At 41.6% G+C, this 19,325-nt stretch overlaps 1 protein-coding gene across 1 annotated transcript in view; it reads left to right on the top strand.

Annotated features, from left to right (window-relative positions):
• Window positions 1-18,438, top strand: part of rrh (retinal pigment epithelium-derived rhodopsin homolog) — a 68,170-nt gene extending 49,732 nt beyond the window's left edge. Inside the window, exons 3-7 of the mRNA XM_030725018.1 lie at window positions 406-505; window positions 4,263-4,416; window positions 16,399-16,567; window positions 17,349-17,527; window positions 17,697-18,438. Coding sequence (XP_030580878.1) covers window positions 406-505; window positions 4,263-4,416; window positions 16,399-16,567; window positions 17,349-17,527; window positions 17,697-17,802 — 708 coding nt within the window. The 3' untranslated portion in view covers window positions 17,803-18,438. The remainder of the gene's footprint in view (window positions 1-405; window positions 506-4,262; window positions 4,417-16,398; window positions 16,568-17,348; window positions 17,528-17,696) is intronic.
• The last annotated feature ends 887 nt before the right edge of the window (window positions 18,439-19,325 follow it).

Below are 19,325 nucleotides of genomic sequence, written 5' to 3'. Positions count from 1 at the left end.
GCAGACTGACCTTTTTATGTATTAAAAGAAGCTTTGGTCCTAATACACCACTGCAGATAGCATGCCTTGGTGCTATGTTTTATAAATATAAATATCTATAAGAGGACTCAGAAAGCACATTTGGTCAGGGCAGTGGAAAAAAAAATTCTTTTCTTTTTAACTTTACAACAAATGAGATGAGCATGATAAATTTGGTGAACAAGTTTCAAGTTTCTACAAGTTGCTGTCACAGAATAGTAACAGAATTCCACAAGCCATTGTCCCATAACTCCTTGGCAGCATGGGTCCTGCTTTCATCTTTTAGGTGCTAAAAAAATCTGGTCCCAAGTACAGGGCCAGGATTGCAGCCTATTCATTCAAAAGCAATTTTGTTGTCTGTCGTTTTCTTTGTTTCTCTGTCTCCAGATCTATGCAGCTCTGAACATATTCTTTGGTATGGCCAGTATTGGCCTGCTGACTGTGGTGGCCATTGATCGCTACCTTTCCATCTGCAGACCAGACATAGGTATCCTCTTAGAGAGCCTTATGTATGCTTATATAAATTGCTAAAAAATTAAAGGAACACTTTGAAAACACATCAGATCTCAATGCAAAAAAAAAAAAATCATTCTGGATATCTATACTGATATGCACTGTGTTAGGAATGATGCCACATCATTTGATGGAAATGAAAATTATCAACCTACAGAAGGCTGAATTCAACGGTACCCTGAAAATCAAAGTGAATCCACTTTGCTGAAATTTCATTGCAGCAACTCAAAATGGCACTCAGTAGTTTCTGTGGATCCCCACGTTCTAGTGTACATGCCTGACAATGCTGGTGCATGCTCCGAATGAGATGAAGGATGGTGTTCTGTGGGATCTCGACCCAGATCTGGACCAGAGCTCCTGAACAGTCTGAGACGCAGCCTGGCGGTGTTGAGTGAAACACGATGTCCCTGAAGTGTTCTACTGGATTTAGGTCAGGCAAGTGTGCAGGCCAGTCAATAGTATCAAGTCCTTCATCCTCCAGGAACTGCCTGCATACTCGCACCACATGAGGCCAGGTATCTAATCTAATCGCTGTACACCAGGAGGACACACTGAAAAGCACAGGGCTCCAGTGGTGGACCTACCAATTCTGGTATTCTGTAGTAAATGTTAATTGGGCTCCACAGTGCTGGGCAGTGAGCACAGGGCCCACTAGAGGATATCAGGTCCTCAGGCCACCCTCATGAAGTCTGATTGCTGCATGAAGTGTTCCTTTATTTTTTAAGCAGTGTAGTTTACCTGACCACACTATATACTCCTTTCTCCTTTTCATCTGATAAAAACATGACAAAATATATTCATGGTCCTTGGTCAGGGATCTATCTATCTATCTTATCTATCTGGTAACAAAATTTAATGAATACCTAAGTTAGATACGAGATGTGGGATTCACATCATGTTTTTTTCTTTGTCTTTAACCACCCTTGACTTGTTCTATTTCTATGTAAGTTCACCACAACACAGAACCATTGAGGCTGTTTTAAGTAGGTACAACCCTAATTGAAAACAAAAAAACTTGTGATGCTGGATATAATGAAAGCAAAATAAAAGAATGCAATGGTTTACAAATCTCTCAACCCCGTATTTTATTCGCAATAGAACATAAAAACATATCAAATGTTTAAACTGACATTTTACTATTTCATGAAAAACATTAACGTTTGATTGGCAGCAACACATTTCTTAGAAGTAAAGTTGGGCAGAGGTTCTCCAGCCTTCAAAAACCCACAGTTGTAGATGAATGATGTTCCTGGCATAAAATGGCAGTGACTTTTGAATATCTCATCATCGTTTGTAGACTTTGTCACCATTGCACATAGGATAAAAAGCATAGGCTCAGGGGTGAACCAAGACCAAAACAATAAACAAAAATCAGCTGTTCTCGAGAAGTTTTACCTAAAACCTGCGTGAAAATAAAAACAGAGACACCTCTAACCTTTTATCTGTATCCAATAAACATGAGAAAACTTGTATAAAACAAAAATGGCAGCCTACCCCTTCTGCTCTGGGTCGCAGTAACTGGAGTTTATACACAGAACCGTGGATACATGCGTTTTGGGAGGCTGGGGAAAGTACTGCCAGTCACTGCTGTTTAGTTACTGCTCATTGGGATAGCTGTTGATGACGGGCTGTCAGGTATCAGCTGATGCCGGGAACCAACCAACAGTCACTGTATATAAGACCAGTCTTCCAGCTCAGCCAGCCACCAGAGATGCCTCTGCAGGGGAACTTCCAAAGCCTTAAAGAAACAGGGACTTACACAGAACAATCACAGGCAGGACACACACTATGACCCACATACGGCTAGGACCATAACACTCTGAAAACAGTTGGCTATGCCATCCACAAATGCAGGTTAAAGCTCTAGCATACAAAGAAGAAGCCATATATGTACATGATTCAGAATTGCCACTGTCTTATCTGGCCCAAAGCTCATCGAAGATGGAATGAGGCAAAGTGGAAAACTGTTCCTGACCAAGGAACAGTTTTCCACTTTGAAAACTGAAATTCTATTTGGGAAACATGGACGCTGCATCTAAAGAGGAGAAGACCACCCAGGTTGTTATCAGTGCTCAGAAGTCAAAAGCCTGCATCGCTATTGGGAAGCAGGTGGATGAGTGCCTGTGGAACTGGCAGCGTTCACAGGAAAGGTACCATCAATGCTCAAAGGTAAACACAGGTTTTAGAACAACGTATGATTCGACCAAGATGATGCGTTTTTCAGGGGAGGCCGTGCATATTTCAGCAAGACAATGCCAACTGACAGACTGCACCTATTACAACGGTTTGCCTTCATAGTTGAAGAGTCTGGGAGCTGATCTGGTCTAGTGATGGGTCGGTCGGAACAATCCGTCTCTGAGAGCTGGCTCTTTGAAGTGAACGATGGGAGCCGGCTCCTGATAGTGAGCCGTTTCTTTTTTCTTTTTGTTCATCCCCCTTTTTTTTTTTTTTTTATGGAAGTCCCACGTGATTGGTTAAGATGAATGGTAGCATATGATCGTCCACTGAACGGGAGGGGAGGGTCCATGGACACACTGTGCAGTGAGTAAACAAACACCAGAGAGGGAGGGGCTCCTGCAAAATGCGCTCGGAGACAGGAAAGAGCCAAAGGAAGTATCGCGTTACATCGAGGCTACACGCGGGAACGGTGAGGAAAATAAGTGACGGAAAGCGTAGCAAAGATTGGAAAAATTTTAACCTTATACCTCCAAACATGTGAATGAGACACACCATACTTCAAAAGTGCCGGCGTTTGCGGACTTCCGGTCACAAATACCATAATACCACTACATGAATGTGAAGTGCAATTTCTGAGCTTTCAGGAACCGTTTGAATTTTTTCGATAGCACGAATGGTCGCGGAGTTAAGGTGAAAGCCAGCTGATCAAGTTCCTTTGACCAGTGTAGATATCAAGCAGGCTGCACAAACAACCTACATAGGTATACTGTATACGAATTGTTCATCCCTCAGTGTAATTAGAAGGACAAAACAGGGCAGGTCATCAGGCAGGAGAAACAGGATCAACTCCTCAAAGGCCCCTGGTGTTTCTGATTTCCAATCTTTTGTTTTATAATTTGTATTTAGAGCACTCTATTATATGTTGAGTATATAAAGAAATGTTTGATATAGGCCTAATGTATGCTTTTACATTAGTAATTCATTTGACACTTTTTTTTTAAAATTAAAATCTAAGGAGCCATTTGGGAGCCGAAAGAGTCGGCTCTTCTTTGGGAGCCGAGCCTAAAGAGCCGGCTCTCTGAAAAGAGCCGGAATTCCCATCACTAATCTGGTCTGTTTGCAGTCCAGACTTTCACCAACTCAAAATCTTTGGTGGATCATGAAGGAAACAAACTGTTGAGCAGCTAGAATCCTATATCAGACAATATTCCTTTCCCAGAGTCCAGCAACTGCTCTCCTCATTTCCTGTTTTCTTAGTTTAAATATAGTTTTCTAGGTTCTATTGTGAATGAAATATGGATTTATGATATTTACTGATCATTGCATTATGTTTTTATTTCATTTCACACACTGTCTCAGCTTTTTTGGAATTGGGGTTGTATTTAAATATAGACAGTTTCTTAATCACCATCAAACCATCTGCAGCCTAAAAATAAGTACACAGCTATTTAACTAACTACAACTTATCATAAAATTCATAATAACTTTATTATCATAGTGACTGACTTTCCTGATGTTCACCTTTTCTGTTTATGTCATCTCCCTCTCTCCAGGTCAGAAAATGACAGTACGATCATACAGTCTTCTTATTCTGGCAGCGTGGTTGAATGCAGTGTTCTGGTCTTCCATGCCCACAGTGGGCTGGGCTGGTTATGCCCCTGACCCCACTGGAGCTACATGTACCATCAACTGGAGACAGAATGATGCGTGAGTCTTCTGAGGTTAATGCATCCAATATTTTGTATAAAAAGCTACTAAAAAGAATGAAAACTATGAGACACAATGTACACTGTAAATGGGTTATAACTAGGGCTGGGACTTTAACACGTTAATTTCGATTCATTAATTAGGGGGAAATTAACGAATTAAAATTTTTAAAGCATTTTAATCGCACTTTGCACCGGAACGTTTCTCAGAGCACGAGTTCCAGGCATACAGATTATATCGACGCATGATGTCAAAAATTCAGCGGCCACATCCTTTGAAGGACACGGCCCATGTAGACCGCAAAGACTGGAAGTGAGCGGCTAGCCTTCATATCAGCGTCACCTCTGCGTAGCTCATGTCGCCTAGCAACCATGAGTGTGAAGCACAGCTGTGTAAAAGCAGCTGGTTAAACGGAGAACAAACTTTTTCTCCTTTTTGTGGTTTAATTTTAAGTCTTTTATTCAAAATAAGCTGTTAAAATAAGCATAACACATTTCAACATCAAGGAATACAGCTGAGAGAATGATTAATTTCCAACTATAACAAGTGAGACATTAATGTTGAATAAAACTATCCAGTTATGATGCTTAACTTTAATTTCAGGAGTTTGCTTATCACAGGAGCACTTCCACCCTTCATTGGTCTGTGTAGTAGACTGGTGGGAAAATAAACAACATTTTGAAGTTTAAGCTTATGTATATTTATTCATTCATCAACCAAACTTAAATTAATATTTCTCATGTTAAATATTGAAATGTGATTAAAATGCGATTAATTTCGATTAATTAATTACAAAGCTCCTAATTAATTAGATAAATTTTTTAATCGAGTCCCACCCCTAGTTATAACATATGCCTCTCAACTAAAAACTAAACTTAAAGAGAAAAATAAACTACGTTTTTTAATAGGCAAAAACATGGAAACTACGGTGGTCCCACCCCAATAAAAGCATTGCTGATGGTCCTATCACAGGAAATTGTCATGGTCTCGGGTCCCACGTGTCAGAAACAAAAGGTTTCTGACACGTGGTGCTGTGGCAGGAAAGGCAGAGGACCCCAAAGCAGGACTCAGAGGCGGGCGTTAAGTTTAAGCTTCGGCTTTATTGGCAAACATACAACATAAAACCGGGCTGATCAGGAGCCTGCAGCAAAAAATATAAACTCACTAGAACTATGAATTGAACATGAACGACTGTGCCTGCGCCCCCTCACACATTCCCAAAACATCAGCAATCCACCACTGTGTACTTTCATCCAAGGTCTTATTGACTGCTCTCTAAATGTAGTGTTTATAGTTGTGGCCAAAAACTTCAATTTTGGTCTCATCACTTTGTTCCAGGAGTTCTGAGGCATGCCTTCATGCTGTTTAGCATATTGTAAGTGGGCTGCTTTGTGGCATTGGCGCAGTAATGTCTTTCTTCTGGCGACTTGATCATGCAGTCCATTTTTCTCCAAGTTCCTCCTCATTGTGCATCTTGAAACACTTGAAACACAACTGACTGGCATTCCCAATTCGTTGGATATCCTTTTCTATCCTGTTTTATGAAGTTCAGCTATCGTCTCCCACAGATCCTTTGATAATTCTTTTCCTTTCCCCATGGCTCCAACAGCATTGGAGAAATACCAGATAAAACATGGAGGTCTATCACAAGCCCAGAAACTCACTGACTTTTTAGCCACACACTCATGCACACGCACGCACGCACACACAGGCACGCACACACACACACACAGACACTAATTGCAAGCAAACAGATTCAGTTTGTGTGTATGTTATCATGCCAAAACTTCCAGGGTATGTGAACTTTTAATAAGGGTCATCCGTAGATGACTTTATTGTCATTGAAGCTATATAACAATCACTGCACATTTGAATGAGATTTTATTGCATTGGCTGGTAAAACTGAAAAAAACAGCACCACAAAAACAATAAAAGGCTTGCTTGATGTTGGGGGTAAAGAGTTGGTCACTGCAACAGATAATGACTTTTCTGCTCTTTAAGTTGATGTTTTTTCTTGCTACAGTAGAAGCCACTTAAGGTTACCACTCCCACCCAGCTGGGAGCTGGCTGGAAGTCCCCCTACTTCTGGGCATATGTACTTCCCAGCAAGACCACACCCCTTTCCTTCAATTGCAGAGTGTCACCAAGAGGTGGCGCTTTCTTCACAAAAACTTTGACTTCTGTGATTCACAAATATTTTGTTAACATTTCATGCTGAATTATTTTCACTGTCTAAAAAAAAAAGCTGCAACCAATGGTGGAACAAGTTTGGAAAATCTAAAATAGATTGATAAATTTGTAGTCAGTATGACCTTTCACACATTTTCCACTGCAAATCACCAAACATTCATTTGATCAATTTATTTTTGTGAATCTAATAAATAAGTAAATGAATAAATAGTTTTTTTTTAAGTAGCGTTGCGCTGAGCAATCTACGCTTTCTGTCTCTTGTTAGAAGTTCTGCATGAAGTTCCACTTTTATCAATTATAAAATTATTTTATAAGTTACCTACTAAAGGTAGCTTATAATGTGCCATGGGCATTAATATGAACACCCACCACCTCCTCCCACTTCTGCTCCCTGGTTTCAAACCTGATTTACATTACAGTATTGTCCCAGCTGCCCCATCAGCCTTCTCAGAAATGTGTACTGAAGATAAACTGATTGATACACATGAATCCTGCTTTTTGGAATTTTTTAAAGGCTCTTAAAAATAAACTATGAATTACTCAAAAATGGCACTTAATTGGTTTTATAGAGTGATGAGCACAAATTGGAAATGTCTGTTCAAATTATAATCGATATGTATGGAGGAAATCAGGAGTGAGGTGCAACAGTGAGCTGTCTGTGAAACACAGTGCAGGTTCTTTCATGGTTTGGGGCTGCATTTCATCCACTGGTGCTGAGATCTTGTCAAAAATCTTTTATCAGCACAGAAAAGTCTCAAGCACGCTGGCACTGCAGTAAAAGCATACCTGGGTTGAAAAACACACAGTGGAACACTAACAGTCATGGATTAGCCTCCCCAGAGCCCAGACTTCAACATTACTGAAGCAGTGTGGGAGTCCTGACAGTGAATGCAACAAAAGGCAGAAACATCCAAAGAAGAGCTTTGAATGACCTTCAAGAAGCCTGGAGAACTGTTCCTGAAGACTTCAGAAATTACAGAAAGCTGCCTCAGAGTTCAGACTGAAGAATAAAAGCGGTCATACCAAATACTGGCTTTCAGGCTTCATTTTGAACCTTTGTGACAGCCGTTCCTGCTGTCACCCACATTAAAGCTGATCAGGGTTGGTAATTGGTTTATATTTTTATTCTTAAAGTGTATTTATATATTTGTGTATGTTAGATTTTCAATTAATACTTTATTTAGCCTCATTCCTTAGTTGACTATTTGCAGTGCACACATTTAGTTAACTTTAGGTGTCACTTTGCTATTTTGTGGGATTAATTTCTCTTTTGTTTGAGTTATCAGTTTCTATGGAGCTGCTGCTGGAGGACAACAAGAAGCTCCAGCTGCCCTTCTCCTTATATGGCCGGCATAAACTCCTTAGTGGGTTCTACCATCTGTTTGTAAGGGGAGGGGGGAATTTGTTTGTTAATTAAGTTTTGTTTGTTATTTTGTGTTGTTTGTTAGTTGTTTACCCCCTTCTGTTTGTCAGCAGTGGTCTGATCAGCTACTATTTAAGTTCCCCTTTTGTCTTGTTTGTGGGGGTTTTTTTGTGTTTGAGTTCCTCCCTGAGTTGAAGTTGTTTGCTGACTTTTGTTCTGGGCCCAGCTTATAATTTTTGGAGATAATTTTTGTAATAAATTAAGAACTTTTTCTGAAACCATTCGGTGGGTTTCTGGCTGGTATGTGCAAATCCCTCACAACCTTATAAACTGCATTCATGTATGTTTCAATAAATGGCTGCACCTATTTGTGGCTGGGTGAGGCTTTAGTTTGGTGGTCATTTCCTTCCGGTGGCTCGCTTTGTTCTATTTCCGCCTGTTGCGACACACCTGTGGCTGATTACCGAGCAGTGTAAGGGCAGCATGAGAGTGCTGGGATTCAGCCTTGCAGTAGTCCTCTTTTTTCTCTGCCATTCTTGGTGTTTGGCAGCGACTGCAGCTGTGCCGGAGCCAAATCAATTCACTGCGTGATCACGCACGGTAGGCTAACTGTGGTACTTTGGCGCCGCTAGCAACAAAGTTAACAGCATGCCCGTGGCTGTTCCATCATGGGTTTGTGTCTCTGGCTTGAGCGCGAAATCCCACAATAGTAGTAGCCACCAATTAGCTTGGCTTGAGAGCAGAGAAGACGCGCTCAACCCAGAGACACAAACCCGTGATGGAACAGCCATGGGCATGCTGCTAACTTTGTTGCTAGCGGTGCCAAAGTACCACAGTTAGCCTACCGTGCGTGATCACGCAGTGAATTGATTCAGCTCCGGCACAGCTGCAGTTGTTGCCAAATGGCAGAGGAAAAAGAGGACTGCTGCAAGGCTGAATCCCAGCACTCTTATGGGCTCGACACATGGGGAGCGACAAACGACAGCGACAAATGGGCCACATCGCCACTGGAGTGAAACCGAACACACGGGAGGCGATAGCGACGGCAGCATTGCGAATCGCGCTCTCATGTCATTCATCTCTAAGAAATGTGATTGGTTAGACATTTTAAAAGCAGTCCGTGTCAGACACGGCAATAAAGTTGAGTCCGAAGATTTTATTGGAACTGACAGAAATCTTGCTGTTAAGTCTCCTCTACAAAAGAAAAAGACAACCTTGGGTTCATCCTATATTAGCACAAAAGTCCTCTCTTTCCGTCTGTTTAACGTTGGTCTTGTGCCAACACGTTCCCATACGGCAGCCTTTTATGTGTAAGTCGGTAATCACTGTGTGAAGTGTCATATAACATAGGAAAGTCAAACACAGAACGATGCTTTCCTTCGTGCTCAAAGTGGTTGCAGACTGCAGCGTGTAGCATACTCTCTGCTCATTGGTCAGTCAATGAAACCCTCACTGATTGGTTTAGTGCCACGCGACAGCGACAAAAGTAGAACATTTTCCAACTTTGTTGTGTCGCGTCGCCTGGTCGCGTGTGCACGTCTACGTGTACGAGCTCGAAATTTCACATGCACGAATGTCGCCGGTCGCTTAGCTGGGGGAGGGCAAGCGATTGTCGCCTCATCGCACAAGCTCCATAGGAAATGAATGGAGAGCGAGCGACGTCGCTCCCCGTGTGTCGAGCCCCTTATGCTGCCGCGACACTGCTCCGTAATCAGCCACAGGTGTGTCGCAACAGACGCAATAGAACAACGCAAGCCACCGGAAGGGAAAAAACTAAAGCCTCACCCAGCCAATATTCATAACTGTCAAGTCTCCTGTTTTGGCCGGGAAACTCCTGTATTTTATCCCTCCGTCTCGCCGTCCACCCGTATTATTATTTTCCTGTAATTTCCTGTATTTTAATGTAATAATTTTTAAAAAGTAATCCTACCGCTCCAAACTGAATTCTGTCACTAATCTCGCGAGGTTAGTGCCGACAGCTGGAACAAACCTGGAAAAACAACTGGACCTCGGTTGACTCAGTGTTGCCAGCTTAGCGGCTTTTCTGACCCCCTGTAGCGAATTTTTTCCAAAAAGCAACTGGCAACAGCAAAAATCTCCATTGTCACCATGTTTTGTGTACATAAAGCCTTCTTACTGTGTTCTTACGCTTTGGCATCGCCCAGACCTCACTTCGACTCCACCCTCAAACCCCTGAACCTCACTTAAACACCAAGCCTCCCTCCAGTCCCATCCCCAGTCGTCGCTTCAGCCGTTATCAACCTTTGAGACGGCCGACAGCAAGGTTTCTTACACAAGTTGGCAACAGTGACTGAGATAAAGGAGAAGAGTTGAACATAGCTAGCAGTCTCACCCCACAGTGTTTTCATTAAATTTGATGTTCTAACATTAAACAATACAGGACAAGATTGATCTATGTACCGTATTTTTCGGACTATAAGTCGCTCCGGAGTATAGGTCGCACCCCCAGCCAAACTATGAAAAAAAGTGCGACTTATAGTCTGGAAAATACGGTAATGTGGGTCTAGGCAAAGCATTTCAAGTTATTAAGTTATTTCCTAAAGTTTATTTGTAGTTCTAAACATATTTATGTGTTATTTTTCTTCACTTTTTGTCTCTCCAAAGATGTTTTTCCTCTCTTCTACAGCCTCAATTGCAACTACAGGCAAATGACCAATTATGCAAATTGGGCGATGATATCATAGCGACTTCTATTTTCAGTGGTGGAAATTTTCCCATATTTTTAAATACAATACCTGACAGGTATGCACCTATTTCCTGTAAAATATAAAGAAATTAGAGATTTTGGTGTACTGAGTCACCAAATTAAAGTGAATTAGACCAATGCTAACTTTATGGAGGTGGGGGCAGGGAAACGAGCTGGGTGATGTAACTGTGATGTAACAGAGATGGTGGTGGGTGGAGCTTCTTGTCAGCAGGAAGTGTTTTATTTCACAGGTGATCACTGAGAGGTGAAAAAGTTTCACTGTGATGCAAATCATGCGGGACAGCTGATCAACAAACATTAAAATGGGAAAAACATGGTCCTACAGTTAAAGGAAATACAAACTGGACTGTTTTTACTGTTAGAAATACTTTCTGCTGATTCCTACAAAGAGGGCTCACCGAATCACTGTCTTAATAGGCATACTTAAACCGTATGCCTATTACAACTTAGAGATGCTGCCTGTTAAAATTGCCGCTCCCAGCCAGTGAGCCGGCCGCAGCGGCCCACAGTGGGGGTGGGAGAGAGGGAGAATTCCTTCCACAGAAGAATCCTCTGGAATGCTAATGATAGTCTGGGCCCACTTACGTGTCTGCAAAGGTAGTTTCTCTTGTTTCTTCCACCTTAGGAATATTGCTAAGCTTACTTCCATCATATCTCATTCTGAACTTGAGATGGTTATTCATGCATTTATATCCTCTCGCCTGGACTATTGTAATGCATTGTTTACCTGTCTTAGCAAACATTCGCTGGAGCGTTTACAGGCTGTTCAGAATGCTGCTGCTAGGCTTCTGACTAAATCTTCCAAATATTCTCACATCACCAGTTACACTGGCTACCTGTGAAATTTAGAATACAGTTTAAGATTTTGGCACTTACATTTAGAGCTCTTCACGAGCAAGCCCCATTGTATATTAGTGAACTCCTTCACTTATATACCCCTTCTAGATCACTGCAGTCATGTGATCAGGGACTACTGTCTGTGCATTCTACAAGACTGAAAACGAAAGGAGACAGAGCTATTGTCTCAGTGGCTCCCCGTCTCTGGAACTCTCTCCCTGTCCATCTTTGAACGGCGGACTCATTGATGTATTTTAAAGGTCTTTTAAAAACACATCTTTTTAGCTTGGCATTTGTTTAATTTGTTTTTATTTTGTTATTATTCTTTGTCCTGTTGTGAAGCACTTCATAACACCTGTTTTGAGAGGTGCTATATAAATAAAGCTTTACTTACTTACTTACTTACTTTCTGCCCTTAAAATTACTGTAGCATTTACCAGAAATACACAGTATTAATTTATTTTATCCAAAGGTGTGGACACTTTGTTTTTGAGCGCCGCTTTCAGAGGATGCGATTTTAATTTACACAAAAAGACAAAGTGGTTTGTCGCAGGCAGTCTACTACATTTTAAAATGATGCAGTCTATAAATTATTTGTAAAACCGGTGATAGAACATCATGTAATTAGTAGGGATGGCACGATACCACTTTTTTATGTCCGATACCTATATTTTACATTTGGATATCGGCCGATACCGATATAAATCCGAAAAAAAAAAACAATTGATCCAGGCATTTAAAAACATTAAAACAAAAAAAAAGAAGTCAACAGTCTCTCACACAAAAAAATCAAAGTCTTTTAGTTGTCCCACATACAAGACTAAGGACCAGGGAGGGCAGAGCTTTTTAGGCAGTGGCACCAAAGCTCTGGAACTGTTTACCACTCCAGCTCCATTTAGCTGACTCTGTGGCATCATTTAAAAAATAGTTGAAAAGTTTTCTGTTTAACCAGGCTTTCTGGTTTCTGACTTTATTTTTATTCCTTTTCTTTTAATATGGTAATGTTATGTTTTTAACATAGTGTTTTGTGGGGGAAGGGGGGGGTGATATTGTGTTTTAATTATTGTACAGCGCTTTTCTGTCTGTGAAAAACGCTATATAAGTAAACTTTACTTACTTACAACAATAACTATCACCTGAATCCTGTTGCTTCTGTGTGAGAAGGTGAGGCTTACGGCATGTTGCAAATTTCATTAGGGCTGCAACTATCGATTATTTTAGCAATTGCGTATTCTATTTATATTGATTACCCAAGTAACTGGATAAGAAATACTTTTTTCACATTAACGGTTCATCTGCACATTTTAACTTCTGTACTGCAGTTTTTCCCTGTGTGAAACAAACAGGGTGGATGGAGCAGCTACAAAGTTCTCTTTTCTTCACTTACTGATCAGGTGGTTGATGAAGGACCTCCAGCTGTTTCCCAGTAAAGGTTTAATGGAGGTTACAGGGACGAAAAGGCTTCTTTTTTTTTTTGTGTGCGTTTTTGGCCACAGCGGCTTTTGTTAGCGGTGGAGAGAGACAGGAAATGCGGGGAAGATACAGGGGAAGGCACGCAGGCAAATTGGCGACAGGCTGACACTCGAACCCGCGCAGCCCGCACGGCAATGCGCGGCATACACACGTGGTCGGCGGCTTCACCACCAAGCCACCCGGGCGCCCAAAAAGGCTTTTTTTTGGACACTAGAAAAACATTTCCTTCTGCTCCATCTGAGCTCACCGGCTCCGCCTCTTTCCTCTTGTGCAGACAGACTGCACGTAAATCAGCTGATTGCTGCTGTTGCGTCATCAGTGTTTATGTTGAAAAACTGGGAGCTGTGTGAGCGTAATCTTGTAATGCTTTATATTCACAAGCATTCTCCTAAATACGTTTCTACTGCAGGTCTATATTTAGTCACAAATCAGGGATTAAAGTATCAAAAATATTTTGACGGGGAAGGGGTCCTTCCGGTACCGGACAGTTACCAGTGCTAATACCTGCGCTCGCTAGCAGTATGTCCGGGAGCTGAAGTAGAGAAAAAAATAACAGCTGATTCTCAGCACAGCGAGCACAACACACAAACAAGGCAGAGAGCAGCGGAGGCGGAAAAACATGTCAGCGATGATCGCTCAGTGTCAAAGGGAATCCGTCGCAGCGACGGAGAACTGAGGGGGTTATTTGCTGATCCACTCCACTCCATTCCAGTAGGTGGTGGTAATGCAGCTCTAAGCTGGTTTGGTCAACCACAAACCCACAAGAAGAAGACGACGACAGAGCCCTGTAATGTAGATAATGTGAGCGAAACGTTTTTTAATGTATTGGATTACATTTTTTAAATTTCTTTCCGATATCCGATCCAGTAATTTAGGCCAGTATCGGACCGATATCGATACTGAATATCGGATCGGCGCATCCCTAGTAATTAGTGTACTTATTTATTTATTCATCAGGTCAGGGTTATTCAGACCGAACATTAACGCCCTGTTCACGCTCTCCTACGGGTCAGCATACGCAGTTTTTGTACTTATAAATAAATAAATAAATACTGCAGTGTTCGGCAAATACCAGGAATCGCTTTTTTTAGACACGTCACCGGTGCGGGATTATTCCCATAAATGTAAGAGCCAAATCTTTGGGTCCCTCTCCTAAAGTAGCTTTTCACTGAGTCTTCACCCTAAATGTTTGAACAGAGCTCCACATATTTCTGCCATATTTCTTTAGAGCAGACTACACTCTCACGTATACATCATTGTTGCGCAATCCCGCTCCTCTCTGTCGTATAAATGCGCTGTTCACTGACAGAACTCAGCAATACAGTGAACCCTCGTTATAACGCGCTTCACCTCTCGCGGCCTCGCTGTTTCACGGATTTTTTTAGTGCAGTTTTTTTATGCTTTTTTTTTTTTTTTTTTTAACAGTGTATGAACGCGCATCGTGTTCTGCGTCCTGATTGGCTGTCAATCAATCTCCTCCGTCCCTCGTCTCTGTCCAGCACAGAATGTGTTCGGCTTGAAAACAGGTTTTGATCTTTGGTTTCCTTCTATAGTACTGTATAATAATTGTAAAAAATAAAGCTGACTACTTCGCGGATTTCGCCTATCGCAGGTTATTTTTTGGAATGTAACCCCCGCGATAAACGAGGGTTCACTGTAATCAATTCATCTTTACATTTTCTGTTTCTTTATAAACATTATCAGTGCAGTTAAATAATTGCTTCATGCTGTCATTTTCATTATTCAGCTTGTTCTGTGTGTACATCGTCTCTACTTTACTGGCAGCAAGCAAATATTGATATCAGTGTTTTACAGAAAGGTTCAATATTATGATTCTGTTAGACTCATAGAACCCCTGAGCAAATATAATATGTATGAATTAAATACAGCAGGGGTGGCCAATCCAAGCTTTGAGAGCTGGTGTCCTGCAGGTTTTAGATGTGTCTCTCATCCAACACACCTGAATTAAATGGCTGAATTACCTCCCCAGTATGCAGTCAAGTTCTCCAGAGTCCTGCTAATGACTTCTATATTTGACTCAGGTGTGTTGGATGAAGGACACAACTAAAACTTGCAAAACCTCGAGGCCTGGATTTGAGGATCCCTTCTATAAGATATTACTCAGCATGTTCGATAAAGACATAAAATGTGCAGCTCTTCAATTGCAGTGTCTCTATAATTTTGACTTGCCTTGCTCAAGCACCGTTGCTCCCACTCCCCCATTTTCCTGCATTTAAACGGCCCTTAAAGCGTAGCCATCAGTTTGTGTCAATATCTCAACTTTCCTCTTGCATGTTTTCTCTCTTTAACACTTTGGGGTGGCGGGCTGTTGTTCTTGGCTCAGCTGCAGGGGAAGGGTGGAGCAGTGGATTCAGTGGGGAGACTGTCTGGCACAGCTATCAGCCAGTAATCTAATTGCCATTCATCTAATCGTAGGTCTCCTGCTTCATACAATAGCGGGCTGGGACCTAGGTGTCTCTGGCAGAAGGAGACTAGAGCTGGCAGCAGGGAAGCTGCAGCAGTGAACTGGAGCTGACGGGGCAACATTGTTCTAAGCAGTGAACAGTGCAAAATCTGGGTTGAAAAAATAAAAAAATCATGAAGGGAGCTGGAAACGCTGCTGTATGTACTGGGTGCCTGCAGTGGCAGGCTTGCTTTCACAGAGGCAGTTGTTGAGGAAGTATTAGAGTTCTTGTGGGGCCAGCTGCTCTGAGTGGGTCTGAGTGGGTCAGGACACACTTAACCGCTCCCAGGCATGGCACACAGAAATCACACTAATCGCACACTTGGGGTGGCTGTAGCTCAGTAGGTAGAGCAGGTCACCTACTGATCGGAAGGTCAGCGGTTCGAATCCTGGCTACTCCAGGCTACATGCCAATGTATCCTTGGGCAAGATACTTAACCCCAAGTTGCTCTCTGACCGTTCTGTCGGAGTATGAATGCGTGTGAATGCTAGTTAATTAAAAAAGCACTTAGCCTAATTAATTAATGATGGAAGTGCTTGTATGAATGGGAGTGCATGGGTGAATGCAAACAGGTTGTATAAGCGCTTTGAGTGCTCTGATTGAGTAGAAAAGCGCTATATAAGAACTAGTCCATTTACCATTTACTAATCAGATGGGCTGAACTTTGGGAGGCAGATGTGCTCAGGCACAGTATAGAAATCCCGGTTTATCCAAATAAAATCACAAACATTTTCTTCCACTTGTATATACTGTGTAGTGCTGCAAACATTGTTTTTTTTCTTACTTTTTCACTTACATTTTTAGTATGTCTGTGTGAAATATGGATGGACTGGATTTCAATAATTAGGATTTTGTTTAAAATGTTAATGTCACAGCTAAAACAAATGTGCAGGGAGACTGTAACTGTGTGTGTTTCCCTCCCACAGCTCTTTCATCTCTTACACCATGGCAGTGATTGCTGTGAACTTTGTGGTTCCTCTGTGTGTCATGTTTTACTGTTACTACAAAGTATCAGTCACTGTCAGGAGATACAAAGCAAGCAACTGCCTGGACAGCATTAACATGGACTGGTCCGATCAGATGGATGTCACCAAGGTAGAAGCTGAGCCACACTCACTCTTTTGTTTAGGCTTTGTTTGTTGATGCCACATGCATCTATATTTATCAAACATGTGTGCAATACAAGCATAGCTATGACCAACCATCCAGTCTATGTTTTCCATGTTACACACACTGCTCAAAATAATTTTATCAGAATATCAGAGTTTCAATCAGAGTATAGTATCAAATCAATGGTCAGGTAAGTCAGAGTTGTTGTTGTTGATCAGGTTCAGATGATTTGATGTTAACAAAACTAACAACAGGTGCACTAGAGGGGCAACAATGACACAACCCAACAAACAGGGGGAGCATTAGGAGCATGCTCTGACACTGTGGGGCCATATAAACTACTCAGTGCCATTTTGAGTTGCTGCAATCAAGTTTCAGCAAAGCGCACAAACCTGCTGAATCATTTCTTCACTTTGATCTTTAGGGAGTCTTTGAATTCAGCCCTCCGTAGATGATCATTTTCATTTCCATCAGACGATGTGATATTCTTTCATTCCTAACACCTTCCCCGGGCCATATCAGTGTAGACATCAGCACGATTTTTTTCCATTGAGATCTGAAGTTTTCAAAGTGTTAATTTTTGGAGTGGTGTGTTTACTGTTTACTATCCCTGCTAATGTTGTAAACACAGAACCACACTGATCAAGGCTATGGCATACAAAAGACCTAAAAGTGCTGTAATTCAAACCATGATGTGCTTGAAAACTGAAATATATAAATGTATAAAATTTGCATGTTTTATCTAAATGCTGTTTGTTGATGACAGATGTCCATTGTAATGATTGTCATGTTCCTGGTTGCCTGGTCTCCATACTCCATGGTGTGTCTGTGGGCATCGTTCAGTGACCCTAAGACTATCCCTGCTCCCATGGCTATTATTGCTCCACTCTTTGCCAAGTCCTCCACCTTTTACAACCCCTGTATTTACGTCATTGCCAACAAAAAGTGAGTGTTTTCTCCTCAGGATGCCATCATAGAGTTAATATTCCTGTGCCAGTGCCCTTTTAGATAAGAAACCAATGTGTGGAATGTTTCTGTGTGTTTTAATGTAGTGTGTATATGTGTATGTAGTGTGTAGTAACGGTGCTGTGACTTAAATCATCTTTTCTTGCAGGTTCAGAAGAGCCATCATAGGGATGATTCGATGTCAAACAAGGCAGCGAATCACCATCACTACACAGGTTCCCATGACAACTTCCCAACAACCCCTGACCCAGTGAGATGAAATTGCTTCAGTATGACATCATATTAATATTGATGTAACTGTGTAGAACATTTCTATGATGACATAACACAAATCACTGATGGTGCTTCTTCTATTCTTCGGATCAATAACCTGATACGCTCGTGTTTACTGTGTAAATCCCACTTGATGCTACATTGCTGCTGCTCTTTGTGATCCACTTACTTCAATTACCAACTGACAAGGAAAATCTTTCTGTATTCCATGTTTAACTGATTGGCAGACTCAAATGTGTACATTATTGTAGTAATTGATTGGGTGCCAGTGGCTCACATTTTTTAATCAGTAATCTGCTTTTACTGTCTAGTTTGCGAAGCCCTCGTGCTCAACAAATATATTTCTTCTCCTTCAGCCCCATCGCCCATATTATATGTAATTGACATAAATGCACTGTACAAATTGTTTAGAAGTGTGAGAGCTGCTTAGGCTGGATCTAAAAAAACAGCTGGGTCTGATGATCGCAGCGTCCATCATCACACACCCGGTGCTGATATGTAACTTCCCAGCAGCTGGATTTCCATATCTGTGAAAAGCAGCTGGAGTGTTTCTTTCTCCTCCCTCCTGCCTGGTCTGTCCGAAGTTTTAGGAAACCTGTAAATAAACTAATAAAAACTTGTTGAAACAATGTTTGTAATGTTTTCATGTTTTCATGTTTTACTTTTTTTGTCTGGTTTCTCACATGGTTGCAGTTAGCTTGATCCTGTGGCCCCTTATTGTTTTATACACTGTACATAAATAATATAACATTCTTTTTGTTTATCTTAAGTTTTTCATTCTGCTGATGAGACTCCATCAAGCCTTTTCTACTCTTACTCTTCTGTGTGGATTTTGGATGTCCTCCCTGTCCCTCTGTGGGTTCTTCCCTCTACAGTGTGATAACATGCTTGTTTGGCTAAAATAATTTATCTGAATTGGCCATAGCGGTGGATGTGACTGTGAGTGGTTGTCTGTTTATCTGTGTTAGCTCCGTAATGGACCAGTGACCTGCCCCTGGATGTGCTTACCCAGTGACAGCTGGGATAGGCTGGATAGGTGGACAGGTTCTTTCCCCCATCCAGCCATAAAATTCTTGCCTTAGACCAGGTCAAATGGACTGGTTCTTACAAAATGCTTTTCTACTCTATTTGAACATTCAAGGTGCTTTATACACAATGTCTCCATTCACCCCAACACTTTATCTACATCTAAGTGCTTTCTATCTAACATTCACACACAATCACACTCCAAGGAACGCATCAGCAGTGTTGTAGTCAAGACCACCTAACCCGAGACCGAGTCGAGACCAAGACCAGTGCCCCACGCTACATGACACAACAAAATGTGAAACATGATCAAAATCACTTCTTAAATTGATCTGAAAGATCCACATTCCCATAAAAACACCTAGGGGCCATTCCATATGAACTCAACCAAAAAGCCAAAATCCTTCCCGGGTCACCAACTCAGATTTGAGTGAAAATTATTATGAAAGTACCTCTATGTGTATAATGAACACATGCA

This window comes from Archocentrus centrarchus, unplaced genomic scaffold (assembly GCF_007364275.1).
Source record: "Archocentrus centrarchus isolate MPI-CPG fArcCen1 unplaced genomic scaffold, fArcCen1 scaffold_44_ctg1, whole genome shotgun sequence".
Lineage (NCBI taxonomy): Eukaryota > Metazoa > Chordata > Actinopteri > Cichliformes > Cichlidae > Archocentrus > Archocentrus centrarchus.
This window is presented reverse-complemented; position numbering and strand designations above follow the sequence as displayed.